At 43.6% G+C, this 16,252-nt stretch overlaps 1 protein-coding gene across 2 annotated transcripts in view; it reads right to left on the bottom strand.

Moving 5' to 3' along the window:
• The window catches only part of DGKI (diacylglycerol kinase iota), a 375,957-nt gene that overhangs the window by 175,594 nt on the left and 184,111 nt on the right, over positions 1-16,252 (bottom strand). For both annotated transcript variants that reach the window (XM_087820996.1, XM_087820997.1), the window contains exons 7-8: positions 13,477-13,548; positions 8,221-8,337 (exon numbers count right to left, since the gene is read on the bottom strand). In XM_087820996.1, coding sequence (XP_087677122.1) covers positions 8,221-8,337; positions 13,477-13,548 — 189 coding nt within the window. The remainder of the gene's footprint in view (positions 1-8,220; positions 8,338-13,476; positions 13,549-16,252) is intronic.

Raw genomic sequence — 16,252 nt, 5'->3', positions numbered from 1 at the left:
GTCTCCCTTCTCCCAGAAGCCTTTTTTTCTTCTCACAGAAGTGCCTCTAACTTGTTGAAATAAGGTGACCCCCAAATTTACTTTCCCTGTCTTTCTCTTTCTAGGGATTTTATGGACCACAACTTTGTGATTACCTCAACTAACCATCTACTCTTAATAAATGATACAGATGCTTTGAAAAGAACTTCTCTTAGGGGGTCGGTCACAGTTCATTTGTTGAAGACAAGCAAAATGAGACTTAATTAGTGGAGTCAATAATTAATTAGAATGCCATCTTCACAAAGGCAAGAAAGCACTACTACCACCTCGCAGATGTTTGACAAAGTGCTGAAAGCCTGAAATACAGAATTATTCACTTAGAAGTTTATAGAAATATATATACATGCATTGCTTGAGCAATTAAGAGTTTTCAAACAGCTCGAAGAAACTTAAATATCTAGTCTTCTGTTATTCGGGGTATTTTTCTTAGAACATTCAAAATAAAATTAGTCTGGAGTACACATATTAACACATCCAAATCAGCAGGATTGAAACTACTTGGCTTTTATCTCTCTTTCACCAAAAGAGATCTCTCCGTTTCTGAATTCCTCTTTAAACGGGCCTATTACCATGTTGCTCTTTGGGAAAGCTTTTGCCTTATTAAAGTATTCGCTGTATTTCTGACTGTTTTCAATTTGTTTAAAATGGAAGAAAAATAACTTGGAGTTAACGTTAACATTTAATCAACCAAATGATCCAAAAAGGTCGCCGGACGCTATTGGGCTGGCCAACGCCGTGTCTACTTGATGTCAATTAGCGATGCTGAGTGGGTCTCCCCACCTTCACTGCGCACGGGCCTCCCCCAGAGAGCTTCTACTAAATGCTACAATCCAGGCCCCATCAAATATTCTCGTTTAACTTTCTAGGCTGAAGCTCAGGCAAAGGTACTTTCTAAAAGCTCCCAGGCAATTCTAACATGTAGCCAGGGTTGAGAACCTCTGTTTGAAGTAGGAAGGGTGGAGTAAAGAGCATTTACTACAGTAAAGCAGATCTGTGCGTAAGGACCATGAGCGGTGGGGTCAGACTGACTGGGTGTTAATTCTGGATGTCATGAGATCTGTGTGACTAGATCTGAGACTTTGGCCAAGTCGGTCCAAGTTTCGAAGTAACGGTTTCTTAATTTTAAAACGAAGGTGGTAATACCTACCTCACAGAAGAGTTGTGAAGTTTAAATCAGAAAAAGTATGTGAAGCAGTTAGCCTGGTATCCATCCCATGACAAGGACTTCCAAAAATGTTAGTTGCTTCCTTCAGAGCTGTATATCCCAGCACCTAGCACAAATGCCTGGCACATAGCATGCACTCAAATCATGGTTGAAACAATGAATCAGTGTTATTCAAATTCACAACACTCACTGAGGCGCTCCTGATTTTAGAAAGGATCCTTAGGAACTGAATGCCTGTCTCCTAACTTCTTTGTTGTTTCCATTTAATTTGCTGCCAAGAGCAATGCAGGACGCACACCAGGTGCCTGCAGGAACACACTGTGGTCCTTGATTCTTGACAGGATTCAATAATTAAACTCACAGAAAGGTCTAATGGGCCAGGCTAAGGCTGTTTGCTAAACTTGCCTGATCATAGAAACCAGAGCTCTTCAGGTGATTCTGACAATCACACACGTTTGGGAAGCAGAGACTTAGAAAACCACACCCAAAATAAGGCTTGATGTCTGAAAACAGAGCAGACAAGGAACTCAGTTCTAATAGGGAACAGACACACAAAACAGCCTTTTGTAACACACGTAGCAAATACAAGTGCCTCTGGGCCTCACCGAGCCAAAGCATCTGAGGCCCTTCTTCATCCCACAGAACAAGGGGCAGAGGCCAAGCGGGGGTGACTTACAGTACCTGGGCGCCTCTACGTGAGCTCTGAGAAAGCTTACAGCCCTACGGACAGTCAAACAGCAGAAGATAAGCAGGACGGAATCGCACAGCACCCCTCAAAGTCCCGGCCTTCCTTCTGTTCATGTGTAAATACACGTCTCTGTCTCAGTGCAGAACTTCCTTTTAGGAGGCAGCATACAGGGAACTGATGGATACGGTGGCAGATTTGGGTTGTGTTTGGGCCACAACTAGACAAGTCACCTAGCTTGTCTACAATGTTTCTCAGGAATGTAAAAATTATACCAAGAAGTTACTGGGTAAACTGGTAGTGACATATTCAGGTACCCTTTCGATACTGGCCCTGTGTTCTAAAACAAAGCCTCCCAGCTCTGTGATAAAAAGGGTTCACTTGGCAAGTTCAACACTATCAAAACAGTGAATCGCTGGGCCTTCACTTGGATATCTGCATTCTTCTGATTCCAACAGCATTCGCCCCACTGCATTCTGTGCCCTCTCTTTTATTAAAGTCCTAAGAAAACATAAAGGCTTTTTGTGTTCTTATACGGGGTATCAGGACAGTCTTACCTTGCCGCAGAAATAATCCTATCAACAAAATCTTTATCATGGTGTGACTCCTTCCTGGCCTGTTGAGAAATGCCTATGGGTGCTCTAACTGGTTTGGCTCAGTGGTTAAGAGCACCAGCCTGTGGACTGAAGGGTCCTGGGTTCAGTTCCTGCCAAGGGCATGTGCCTTGGTGCAGGCTCCATCCCCGGTCCCAGTCAGGGTATGTGCAGGAGGCAACCAATCAATGCATCTCTCTCACATCGATGTTTCTCTCTCTCTCTCTCTCCCCCACCCCCCCCTTCCACTCTCTCTGAAAAGCAATGGAAAAAATATCCTCGGGTGAAGGTTAAAAAAGAAAGGCCTATGGGTGACTCACTCAACTGTGAATGAAACTTAACTACCTTTTGCTCTTCCTCGGGGATTTGTCCAGGTTATGGAATCGCAAAGAATCAGTTATAACAACCGTCTAAAGAGAAGATACCCCACTTCTTCATCCCAAAGGAAGTCTTCCCCCACGATGTACTGGACAAAACTCGGAAGGAGGCGGTGTCATGGACTTTGTCTACTGAAGAGCGTTCTCACTCTGCCCTGCTCCAGCTGCACCGCGGGGACAGAGGCTGTCCTGAGATCAGGCAGGCAGGAGAATAAAGAAAGCACATTCCAGAAACTAAGGACAGGGTCTCAGCAGCTTCTCGGGCGTATTTGGCTAAGTCACAGCAAGAACTACTTAACCTTCAGGATTGACCAAAGGAAATGGCTTGGGAAATTTTGAGGGATATTGTTGGCCATTGCTATTACATGTCATGAGTCTACAGCATTTTAAGATTATGCGATCATAAGGATTAAGAAAGGATTCACATGAAGAAAGCCCACAGAAAGCCAGAGAGGAGCTGATTGTGGCATTTTTATAAGTAGACCATTAGAAACAATACAAATATCCATCAGTAGGGAGTTGGCTAAGTAAACCAATATATCCATAGCATGGAACACATATGGCAGTTTAAACATGCATTAAATCTATATTTACTAATATGGACTTCTCCTCAAGATTCTTTTTATTTTTTCACTAGGAAAGGCAAGTTTTAAATCATTATGTGTAAAATAATGTCATTTATCCAAATGTCATTTATCTAGTCTTCCATAACTTGACTCCACACAAAAATTCATGTAACACAGGTCTTCCCTTCAGCTCCAAATGATTACATCTTTCGCTTGGTTATCCAATCAAAATAGTATCCCCTACCGTTTCCAGTACAGAGAAGAAACACTGACATCTGTAACATTAAATATAACTCTGGCCTTAAACGCATCAACGGATTCCAGCTTGATTCTTAAAACCTGGCTTTCCTCTCATTCCTTCAACTCCACCTTCCGTCATACTCTGACCCCCAGGTCCCTGCAAGCACGGTGGTAGTGACGCCAGCACACCGCCCGGCAGCGCTCAGTCTTTGCCATGAAGGTCGCACACAGCTCCAGCTGCACAGCTGGTCACGGAGCGACGGCCCACTCGGAGCCCGCGCCCTCTCGCCAGAGTCATCCCACTTCCTCCCACCCCGCTCGCCCTGGCCACTGTCCGCTCAGGGAGGCTTCCTTCACTCCTCTCTAGGGGCATCTGTCTAGGCACGAACATGACAAATAAAGCTGACTTTCTGTGACAACCTGTCTTGTCGTTGTCAGCCTGGTCTATCAACTTGCATTGCCCTTCCTCACCCCTCTTCCCAATGACACCCGTGCATCCTTCAAGACCAAGCACAATGACATCTTTTTTTTTAATTTAGCCTACGCTGATCTCCCCAAATGAAGTCTCTCTACCCTGCTTCGGGTTCCCACCTGGGTTCTACGTCATGGCCGCGCTCAGCATGCCCTGCCTCAGATGTGAGGGCCTCTCACTCCCGTGGCTGCTGACGGAACCCGTCTGTCCCTCCCTCTCGCCACCCTAGGAGTGTCTCTCCTAAAAGATGCACGACGCTCAAGAAGGCAAACGTTCCCAGGTATCAGAAGGCCGCTCTTTGATTAAAAATGTACGTGGCAAAAGCCCTCTTCCAGAATCCACACTCTGCCCGGTGATTGAGGTTGTCGTGTCTATTTTCAGGTTAACATCTGACTCATCTTTGGACCTCCCACTGCATGTACCAGCACCTTTGAACGTGGTTAATGAAGTAAAGGTTTCTTTAACACAGAGAAGACTATCTTCTCCTTTATCATATTTTTAAGCAGCGTCCTAGAATATAGACATATAGAGAGACGTATGGAAAATATTTGTATAGTATATAAAACAGACTGACAGCTGTCAGAGGGGATGGAGTAGGGCGGACTGAATGAAAGAAGGTGAAGGGATTGGCCAAGGAACATATGTGCGTAACCCATGGACACAGACAACAGGGTGGGGGTGGCCAGAGGGACGGGAGACAGGGAGGAGGGCTGGGGAGAGGTGGGCAAGGGCTGGGGGGAGGACATGTGTAATAGTGTCCACAACAAAAACTAAAGCTAAAAAGTAAATGAATTCTAAAAGTTGGGAAAATATTTTATCTGCTGTTCTCCATCTACCTTCCAAATTCTCTCCATCATTTCCCAATGTACTCTGCCTGTTTCCACACCACTGTTAACAGGTTGTCACCCATTCCCCACGTTCTACAAGCTACGGTTTTGATGGCATCCATGCTCTGGTCCCAACAAGGGCTTTTCTCAATCCTTGCTGTTGTTGCTTTTGACACTGATGACAGCTCTGTTTTTCTTCCCATTTTAAATAATGAAACTCTGTGTCATCACAGGTGTCTCCTTGTTTCGCAGGGCTTTCTTCCTCCTTCCACTATCTAGGGGAGGGTGCTTACTCCGTCTTTCTCCACCTTTCTATCAGTAAACGAATAGGGCTTGACAGTCCCCCACGGGCAGGCATCACGCCAATGCACATGCATCCCCACTGCAGGGTACAATTCAGCGGGTACAGCGGGAGTCCAAGGCCACTTAGGAACACAGCGGACGGCAGGCTGTGGCCCCGTTCTGTCTCTTTCTGCCCTCTCCATCAGAAATCTCAGGCTCTCCCCACCCTCTTTCACTGCAACACTGATGCCTCGGGGATCAGTAACTTCTGTCCTGACCCCCGTGTGACTGTCCAACGTTTTAATACGTTGACGTACAGCTTCACTTGGTACCCTGTACTCCTAAAAGTCGACAAGAAGGAAAGCAAGAGCTAACGTTTATTGAGTGTTTACAGTGAGCGAGGTGCTAGTCTATGTACTTTATCTTTTTTGGTTTTAGCTCATTAGTCCTCATGAAAACCCTATGAATTAGGTACTAGGATTAGTTACACTTTGCAGGTGAGACAGAGTGGATGGGGTGGGACCAGGAGAGACATGGGTTTAGTCATGAAAAGGTAACATGAGGGACACCTGCGGAGACTGTTCTGCATCTTGACATCTGGTTGTGATATATTGTACTATGATACTGCAAGAAATTACCACGAGGGGAAAATCTCTAAAAGGTACATAGAATCTCTCTGTATTATTTCTTACAACTGCATGTGAATCTCAAAATAGAAAAAAAATTAATTAAGGAAAAGAAATTACGGTGTGGCAGGGGAATAGATGAAACAACAATGGTAGAAAAGTTCATGTTACAGAAGAATTCATTATAATCTTACCTCTCTTCACTTGCTTAAAAATTTCCATAATGAAAAGATTTTTAAAGTTTAAAAGAGGAAACTTACAACTTCCCCGCAAAGTGGTATCACCTTCTGATTTTCCTAACTGATCTATCTCCAGTCTCCCCAAATCCCATAGCACCAGACTATCCTACACACTTTTGCTAGATGTTTCCTTCTAAAATGCAGTGTTACTATTACTCTTTTGCTGAAAAGGATAAAGTTCACATGTATAAAAAAATTCCCTGCCAGCCAGGCCTGAGGAACCCATGCTCCTGTCCTACAACCCCCTGCATTAACCTCCCACTGCAGTCAAGCTAGTCTCACAATCCCATGAATATAAATTTGGACCCAGTACCCTTGCTCATGCCATTCTCCTGCCTGCTATTTCCTCTCTTCTCCACTGATCTAAGTCCCACCTATCTTTAAGAGGCAGACTAAAACCCACCTCTTCCGTGAAGCTCTCCCTAATCTTTCTTTAAGGTAACTACATGGTTATTCAGAGCAAAGATCTTGTATTGCATCACAATGCCCAGTAGCCTTCCTGATACCATAGAGGCTTTTGATGAAAACATGTTGATTTAACTGAATATTTAATATAAAGCTCATGGAGAGATTAGTAAATTTTAGGGGAAAACACAAGTAAAAATGTTAAAGAGATTTTTTAAATAACACTAAATTGGAAATCAGTACACTTGAATTTCAGACATAGTATTAAAGTTGTGTATGTCACCTTGGGCAAATCATTTAACAGTTCTTGGCCTTTGGTTCTAAAATGTACAAAGGAAGGACTAGACTCCCCATTTTTAAAATATTTATCTTTATGCCTGGCCGGGCGCGGCTCAGCGGTTGAGCATCGACCTAGGATCCAGGCGATCGGGGTTCGATTCCCGGTCAGGGCACATGCCCGGGTTGAGGGCTGCAGTCGATCAATGACTCTCTCATCATTGATGTTTCTATCTCTCTCTCTCCCTCTCCTTTCCTCTCTCTGAGATCAATAAAGATATATTTAAAAATAAAAAAATAAAATAAAATATTTATCTTTATTATTAAAAGCACTACAGATCTCCTCTTTTTTCCTCATTGACTCCTTCTACCACCCCCCCACCCCCGCACCAGTCCTTCACCACACTATTATCTGTGTCCATAGGCTCCCTATTTTTTAATGTATAGATACTGTACTTGCCTCTGGAAAAGACTTCCCAAGGGCTTCCAGGGATTGTAACTTGGAAAGATTATTCCCAAATGTTGCTCATCAGCAGAGACACAAACTTTATATAAAACACACAAAGCAAAACAGTATCCCTGACCCAACAATTTTTAAATAAAAAACCGAGTCAATGAGAAAAAATCGCATGATAATTTTGGAGGCCACATGAAAAAGGATTGCCACACCATTTAAAGATATGTTCAGTGAGACTTCTTAAGGTACCTACACCCTAGGGAGGTATAATCTTCTCTCTGTAGCATTAAAAGTCTGCCATCCCAGAACTTGGAGTTAACTGTCTAAGATGTACAATACAAAGGCAGAAATTTTTCTGTCAAAGATGATGACCTTAGGAGAAACCACCAAGGTTTCCCAGAATTGAAGGAGACCCTCTAGGACGGGAAGTAGAGTGAGGACTGAATACAGCATGAGACTGGGTAGTAAGAGGCTAAGTTCTACTTCGCCTTAAGGGAGGAGTGTTGCTCTCTAAGCGGCCTTGTGTAGTTAGGAAGGTCATGACCTTCTGCCGCTCAGGCTGGAAGGGGTGGTGATCTCAACCAAGCCAGGAAGCCTGCACAGTTTGCCCTCACAGTCACTCACTGGGGGCGCCCCGGCTGGAACAGGAGGTGTGCAAGAATCACCCACAGCCACCACCAGCACTCAAGGAACTCGGGAGAGCACCCAAAGAGAGTATCATTAGCACACAGAGGGGAAGGACACATTCTTGCTGTGGACTCTGATTTCTTTAGGAGAGGAGGCTGGTTCCATGAGAGAGCCCAACGCAGTAAGGTGATGGGCTGATGGGATGAACCGGGGAGCTGAGCAGGGGGCCACGGGGATGAATGAGCAGAGATCGTGGGAACCCAAGGGCTAGTCGGGGAGAGAAAAGCAAGAAGCAACAGTTCCTGTTCCTCCGCACCGGCCCAGCAGCACGGCCCGGCAGTTACCTGCGCTTTCTTCACCTTAATGATCCAGGTGGGCGGGACAATGACGGCCGCGTGGGCCCCCAGGGAGCAGGGTTCCTCGATGTGGTGCAGCATGAAGCAGGTCACCTTATTGTGAAACTGAAGAGAAAGACAGGCCCATAATCAGTCCCGGGCGAAGGGCAATGCCGCAGTGACAAGGAACGAGGCCATTTGTACATGCTCATGCGTGCACATACGAACACGCGCACACACGCGACACACGCTTCTCATCAACCAGCCCCAGGAGCTCGGAGACCAGATTTAGAATTCACTTCACTTTACCAACGGATAACAACTGATAGCAAGAAATCAATCTCAGAGGACAGGTCAGCTAAAACTTTACAACCTCGTGGTTTGTATTTTTAGTATCTCATTTTTATTTATTTTTATTGAATTTATTGGGGTGAAATTGGATAATAAAATTATATAGGTTTCAGGTGTCCAAGTCTGTAACACATCATCTATATTGTACTGTGTGTTCACCACCCAAAGTCGCGTCTCCTTCCAACACCATTTACCCTCCTCTTCCCGTCTTCTTCCTCCCCCACCCCCTTCCCCCGGTAATCACCATACACTGCTGTCTGTGTCTATGAGTTGATTTTTAATAAGATATTTACTTAAAGCTGTTAGTCTTGGAGGTGTGAAGGAAAAAGTGGCCACATACTAAACCTGACAAGCTCAGGGGAGGCTTACATGGTGGCTCTACAAAGTCAGAGACGGAAAGTGACCACATAGGATGGTCTGAACGTAAAAATCCCTAACTAAAAGCAGGTCACGGTGGGTAGTCACATCCTAGGCCTGCAGCTTCCTTGACAAACGTCAGTTTTTACCTAAGTGAGCTTGTCTGTTCTCTTTTTGCATCTAAGATAACATGCCTTTGAAATGTCAGTGTGATCTCCCTTTCCACACCCCTTGGGGCACACCCACCACAACAGAGACCACAGAACCCCTCATTGTTACCTGTCGCCCACGTACCATCTCTATGGGCAATAAGTGTTCATTACCAACTATCCTGGACCCACCAAAGTAAAAGAAGTGTGTGTCTATTTTGCCTTTTATCCAATCTCAGAGATTTCCCGGCTTTGCTTTCTCCTGCCCCCTTACTCTACCACCAGTAGATTTCACGTAGCCCTCCTTTCGTCTCCTCCCTTGATTCTAATGTATAAAATAAGCTGTAAAACTGCCATTCTCTGGAGCATTTCCTCAATCTGTTGAGATTTTGCTTCTCAGCAATTGTCACCAGTTTGGCTCAAACAAACTCATAAAAATTCTCTACAGGTGTGAATGTTTCTTACATCGACCAAGGGCTCTACTGACGCTAACTTTGCACATAATTTTGTTTCAACGGACTTGCGCTGGTCACAGACTTGGTTAATTTGGGACAATGCTGAAAAGGAAATGAAGATGAGCAGAAAGGCAGTGCCTACCATCTGCCTCTCCTTTTTCTACCCATGCATGTGAATCCTTCCCAGGCTTTCCAGTTTAAGGGACCCAGGAAAGAGGAAAACATGTCTTCTAGACAGCTGTTAGTCCAAGAGGTAACAGGACAAAGAGATTGCTTCTGCCTGGCTCATGAGGGCTGCCAAAAAATGTAATGGCCCTATTACACTTGGCAAATCCAACGTGATTTTTGTTTTTGAAAGGAAGTAAGTAAACGTAGACTAATACTTTTGGGGCTTAACTCTATCTCCAAACGGATTGAGTGACCTTAGGCCAATCACATTTTCAATCATCTTTTGTGTGGCTGTAAAGAGATAATGATGGGTGGTAACATCTGTTTTCTAACAAACATAAAATCACATTACACAATAATTACAAGCCTTAAAGTTTTAATCATAGTGATTTTTTAAAGATTTAACATCGGTTTCTCCTTGGATTCTATTTAACATGACCACATAATTTATCATCTTCACTGGAACAATTTTAAGAGTGAAAGGGAGCACTGTTAATAATTACGTTGGAACAAAAGATGTAAATTAGGACTATCTCAAGAAAACTGGCAAATATGGTGGCCCCAATTACATCCCATCAGGGAGGCTTTGTCTTCATCTCTGCATATCTTCAAGATCTGACAGGATCCACTGGCTAATTACTAAATCAGTTAATTAAGTATGAAATACAATTTCATAATACTCCCCAACCACCAGTCATTTGTGATCTGCAAATAATTTGATATACCAGAGAAATGTTATTTGTATATCTTCTTTAAAAGGAGATTTTCTCATGGGACGTCAAAAATAAAGAAATGTGTGATGGTATAAGGAGAGGAAATGTATGGAAATTATCCCTACTTTCTACTCAATTTTGCTCCTAACCTAAAGCTATCCTGAAAAATAAAGTTTATTCATTTAAATTTTTTTTTAATTTAGAATAATTTTTTTAAAAGATCCACTAATGAATGCTAAAATTGGTAGGCAAAAGTTTGAGGAGAAATGTGACATCAGCATAATCTCAAAATATCTCCCCCAAATATTTATCAATCGGGAAGGGAAACCCAGTAACTTTATGATGAACGTACAGCAAACAACACCTTAATCAGGTGATCAAGCTTAATATTATCAGTAATAAAACACTGACATTATGTGCCCCCGTATAAGATGCAGTGAGGACACCACCTCCCTTCTATAGCATCTTGCCTAAAATAAATAATTTCAATCTCATCATGAAAAAATGAGACAAACTCAATTTGGGAGACATTTTTACATAATAACCAGTCAGCACTATTAAAAGTGTCCAGGCCATGAAAGGCAGAGAAAGAATGAGCACATGTAAAAAATCACACGGCTAAATGTCTTGTGAGATCCTTGATTAGATCCTAGGACATTAAAGAAAAACCTGGGGAGTGTTTGAAAAATCTGCAGCTTAGTTAACAGTAACGTGCCAACATTAATTTCCTGGTTTTATTCATGGTACTACGGTTATGCAAGTTGCCAAAATTAGAGGAAGCGAGGGGCAGCTGGGTGGGAGGGACACATTAATGTTCTGTACTATTTTTGCAACTTTTCTGTTAATTTAAAATTCCAATTAAAAAAATGTGAGTTTCTCTCTTAGCCATTCAAATGAACCCCCAAATGAATGGCAACTGCATTTCTAAAAGAGAAGTGACCTCAGAGCCTGCCTGCTTCAACCCTCTCCCTTTCTACCTGAGTAACTGCCAAGCTAGGGAGAACAGGAGATATGTCCAAACGTGACAGAATCAGGACCTGAACCCAGGGAACCCAGGAAACCCAGCTCCCAATCCCAGTTTTTGTTTTTTCTCTCCGATGCAGTGTGTGCCCACAGAGGACGCTTACTGGTCTGTTTGACATCAGATATTCTAGAAGGGACTACCTGTAGTGTTAAAATATGTCACCATTATAATCTGTCTTAAAATGTTTTGTTATTTTTAAACCTGGTGACCCCGGGAAACTCAAAGGAATGTGGAGCTGACCACAGCTCTGCCACAGTGGTCAAGTGAAAGTCGCCTTTGGAGTGACCCAGTTGGACTATAGCTCAATGAAGAGAGAGCACATGTGTTCACTGGAAGGAGGGACTCTGTCCCCAAATTAACTGACCGTGGATAAGCCATCTAACCACAGCCTGATAGCAAGGGGGCAAGAGCAGATGCTCCCTACCAGAGCCCACGGCCACCACCGACGCTGTCCCCCAGGCGGGGTCTCCCCAGGTCAGGGAAAGCAGCAGCACAGGTACATTTGGGACACCTGGACCCTGAATCTGCTTCTTCCTCTCCAGATGGAGACTGCTTCGATGGGACAGTTTCAATCAAGAACTGGGATGGCCTTGTGCTTGTGAATATGTTCTGAACAGAAGCACAGACAGTCTATTTGTGTAACTATAAACTGAAAGGGGATGGAAATGCCAAGAATAAAATGTGTGGCAGGATGGTGACAGAGCAAGCGTTGAGCTTTCCAGACCAATGTGTCTCTACATAATGGAAGTAGGTTCTCCCGACATGTGGGGGCCTAGGGAAATTGTGCTAGAGAGATTATTGGGCTGAATCTTATGGAATTGCCCGAATTCAAAAGTTTTGACCTACAAAAATGTCAACTTCATGAGTTTCAACTAGATGCATCTGCTCCTGCCTCTTGGCCTTGTTTGGCTAGTTATACCTGATGGGTGTAGAGAGCTGAAGTTTTCCTGCGAACACCTAACCTAGTTGAAACTAGTTTCTTTCTTTTCAGGTTGGCTGCTCCATGAGGGAACTATACATCCCATTTATACAGTCATTCAAAAGAGTAGGTGAATTGAGAGATAAGAGGAGAGGTCCACAAACTTTTCCTCTAAAAGTCCAAATAGTAAATATTTCAGTCTTAAGGGGCTATCCTGTCTCTGATGCAACTACTCAACTCTGCCGTTACGTTACAGGACATTACAGAAATCCAAAACAGCCATAGACAATACATAAACGGCTGAGCATGGCCGTGTCCCAAACTTTATTTACAAAAGCAGGCAGCAGGCAGAGTTGTCTCAGGGCCATAGTTTGCCAGCCCATAAGTTAGAGTATATATACACTGTCTGCTTAAAAAAAGAACAGGAACACAGGCAAACAAGAAAATGAACCATCTGGTTAGGACAGAGGGGCTAAAAATAAAATTTATAAAAGGATAGATTACAAAAGAGGAAAAGTAAATAGATAAATTACTATTGGATTCTAGTGAATATATATGTTCAAATGCAAGTAAGAATTACATTTAAATGAGCATACAGGCAGCTGTAATGATATCAAAATTTAAAGAATACAAGACCACTGCCGTGCTAACACAGTGTCATTAAAAAAGGTACCCACACGGAAAACAGAAGAGCCAAGATGCCTGGACCGCTGGGTTAGGAGGATCAGCTAATGTTACAATTGCTTTCTTCCTAATGTTGCAACTTTCTACCTCAGGAAGACTTGTCAACAATCTAGTGTAGCTGGGAAAAATATCCATGTATGGTCTAGGAGTGAGAAGTCCTCAATTCTAGAGCAGGGTGAGACCCAGGGAAGAATTTTCCAGTCTCTGATCCCAGAGTTCAATGTGTATAAATGAAGGGGTAAATTTATCTCTAGAGTGTCTCCCAGCTCACATGTGCTAGAATTCCACAGTTTTAATGTCTTTCTTCCTCCAACGATCCTATGTGAGGGAAACTATACATACATTGGATGATGACCTGCCACTTACAGGCAGGAACTCAAGCAATGACCTATGTCCGTTCTGATAGAGCACAGACCTGCTTTGTGTTTTTCATCCCCACACTTACCGCCTGCTTGCACCAGGAACAGCTGATAGCCACGATCTCTTTACTGTGGAAGGAGAACTTCTGCTGAAAGCCCTGGGGTGTTAGGACAAGAGATAGAAAATTTAAAACCACTTCAATCACAGGATGCATGAAGTCCAAGGAAGTGAGCAGAGCCAGGACTGAGCCCACCACTCAAGGTAACTGGGACTGCAGATGCCACGCTCGCCACTTACATTCCCCACCCTCGGCCATGCAAGAGTCTCCTGCTCCCGAACCATCTGGGCTGTTAGAGAGGAGGCACCGGTATCCCCTAAGCACTCAAAGCCAGACACGCGCACACACACACAAGCTTGGTCCCCCCCCCCAAATAGAATATGGTTCTGATATGTTTTTATAAAAAGCAAAAAAAAAAAAAAAAAAAGCCACTATTGGTTCACACAGTTCTTTATATCAACAGTCATCCATCTCAGCGGTTCTGACAACTTTAACATCCGAGAACCCACAAAGACAGGAATTACGGATCAGAGAGTTAGGACCCAGCTTCAGGATCTGAGAGAAGTTCAAGGGTGCAGGAGGGAAGTCAAAGACTTATGATCCCCTTGGGATGTCAGGACTCAAAACAAGCAGCTTTCCATTTTATTCTTTGCCAGAGAGCAGCAATGAGATTAATGGAATGGCAAATTCAATCCTCTTAAATGAACAAATGGCATTACTTTTCCACCAGGAACAAAAGAGGTGCTTCTTGGCTGCTGCTGTCCCTCAATAACAACCGGAGAGAAGTAGGCAGTGATGCTCAAAGAGGGGTTTTAGCCTTCCCAAGGCTCATCCTTTCCACCCGCTTTGAAATCCAAGCCCAAAGAAACAAGTTCAGAGCAATGAGGTGACATTTTTCAAACAGGGCTTTTGTCAAGTGATCAAAAGAAAATGTGACGGGCAGGAAAGCTACTAAGGCACTGGCTGAAGAAGTCTTGCCTGATGCCTATAGGTAACTTTAAGTTAAATGAATCAATTTATATATTAAAAGAACTCCCATTCTCAATGATAGGCTTACAACCTGTACCTGCCCTTGGCATTAATGAATAGCTGCCCTGAGTTGTTGGTTATTTTATGGGCACATGTTTGTCTCTCCAGGGGAATTATAGATTTTTCACAGAAGTCCCTGCAATGGTTCTTACACAGATCCCCACAACTGAGCATAGCTCTTCAACTTCACAGGCATGGCACACATGTCTTCTGATGAACTGAACAGTCACTGCTACCACATCGTGATGCAATTACCAACCTCATGCTATCCAGGCTTTAAACACCTAACCCAAACCACCTGGAAATGTGCTTCCTCACAACACCCTCCTCCAGCTCCTCCAGACACTGCAAACTTGCTAGCATTTTAATTTAATTAAGTCTGCAATATAGACATGCCACATGGTTGGAAATCAATACGGTGGACTGCTGGCACGACAGCCGTCGAAGCCACAACTAGAGGTCTACGGAACGTTGCTCCATCAAATGTACTGTGAAACAGCATCTTAAATGCTATTACCCGGCCACCACTTCGTCAATGCACACATCAGATGACTGTACATCAATAGATGCTAACAGAGAGATGGCGCTGGATTTTGTTATTGGCTGGGGGATCTTAACCCTTCCAATTTCTCCCTTCATCTGAAAATGGTAATTATACTGGAAACCTCTCCTATACCATTAAGTAGTTATGAGATTCAAACGGGGTAATGTACTTAAAAAGTTCTTTATAACACAGCGCATATAAATGGAGGAGTACTTTGATTGCTAAGGCCTAACAACAGGAATGTCTCCCCCACCTCGCTGACAAAGTCCTCCAGAGTCTAATATGTGCCTAGCAGTACTTCATTGATGGTACAGAATCCCAGCCTTCCAGTTTCAGGGAGAAACACACAGTCCTGACAGCCAGGCTGGTATCAGAAGCAACCAAGGCCATGCACAGCTGGGGCGCAGGGCACTGCTGCAGAATCGTGATGGGTCCCTGGAGACGAGCCTGGTGGTAATCAGCTCTGGGCTTTGTTTTGGATTCTAGTCTGGCTGAGCCACAGAGGCCATAGCTTCAGGGTTACTGTCTAACACAGAGACACAGATAGAAACATATCGAGGCCTTCATGGACCAAGTTCCCACAGGCCACCTGCAATGGGGAGAAGATTTTGGCTGGGATCTCAACAGAGCAAAAAGAGCCAGATTCCTAATCACCCATTTTTAAATGCTGGCCCACATTCAATATTATGGTACCAACAGATGCCCTAAGTGAATTTCAATGGACTCTATAATGTTTAAGGGCTATTTTGTTCACCACCAAAGAGGAAAAGAGGCATGTGAGGTCAGATGCTTTGGACTTAACTGACTTTAGAATTATAAATACCAAGAACCTTGAAGGACACATATGGTCATTTTGGGGGGGGGGGGAGTTTTTAAGTCACATGGAGCTCCTGAAATAAAGTTTGAACAACATTTATTCTTGGCAGCTCAAGCTTTGTTGCCTCTTTTTTTCCTGCAATCTAGGGCATACACCAAATGGCGCTCAGTTTTACAGCCTTGGCTGAAACCAGAAAAAAAAGGGGGCTTGACTTGAAACAAACCAAAATAATTGTATTGCTTATGGAGTTAACTGAGGTTTGGGTGAGGGAATCTCCTGACCACAGGCTGATTCCCTGTTTGATTTAATTTTATTTAACACAAGAGTTGATGCTGTTCTTGACTCCGGAACTTTAAAGAACAACATAAATAAACCTCCCCATTTCACTCACATGTTCAAAGCTTGTGAAGTAT

Source organism: Miniopterus natalensis, chromosome 10 (assembly GCF_054644295.1).
Source record: "Miniopterus natalensis isolate mMinNat1 chromosome 10, mMinNat1.hap1, whole genome shotgun sequence".
In the NCBI taxonomy this organism is placed as follows: domain Eukaryota; kingdom Metazoa; phylum Chordata; class Mammalia; order Chiroptera; family Miniopteridae; genus Miniopterus; species Miniopterus natalensis.
This window is presented reverse-complemented; position numbering and strand designations above follow the sequence as displayed.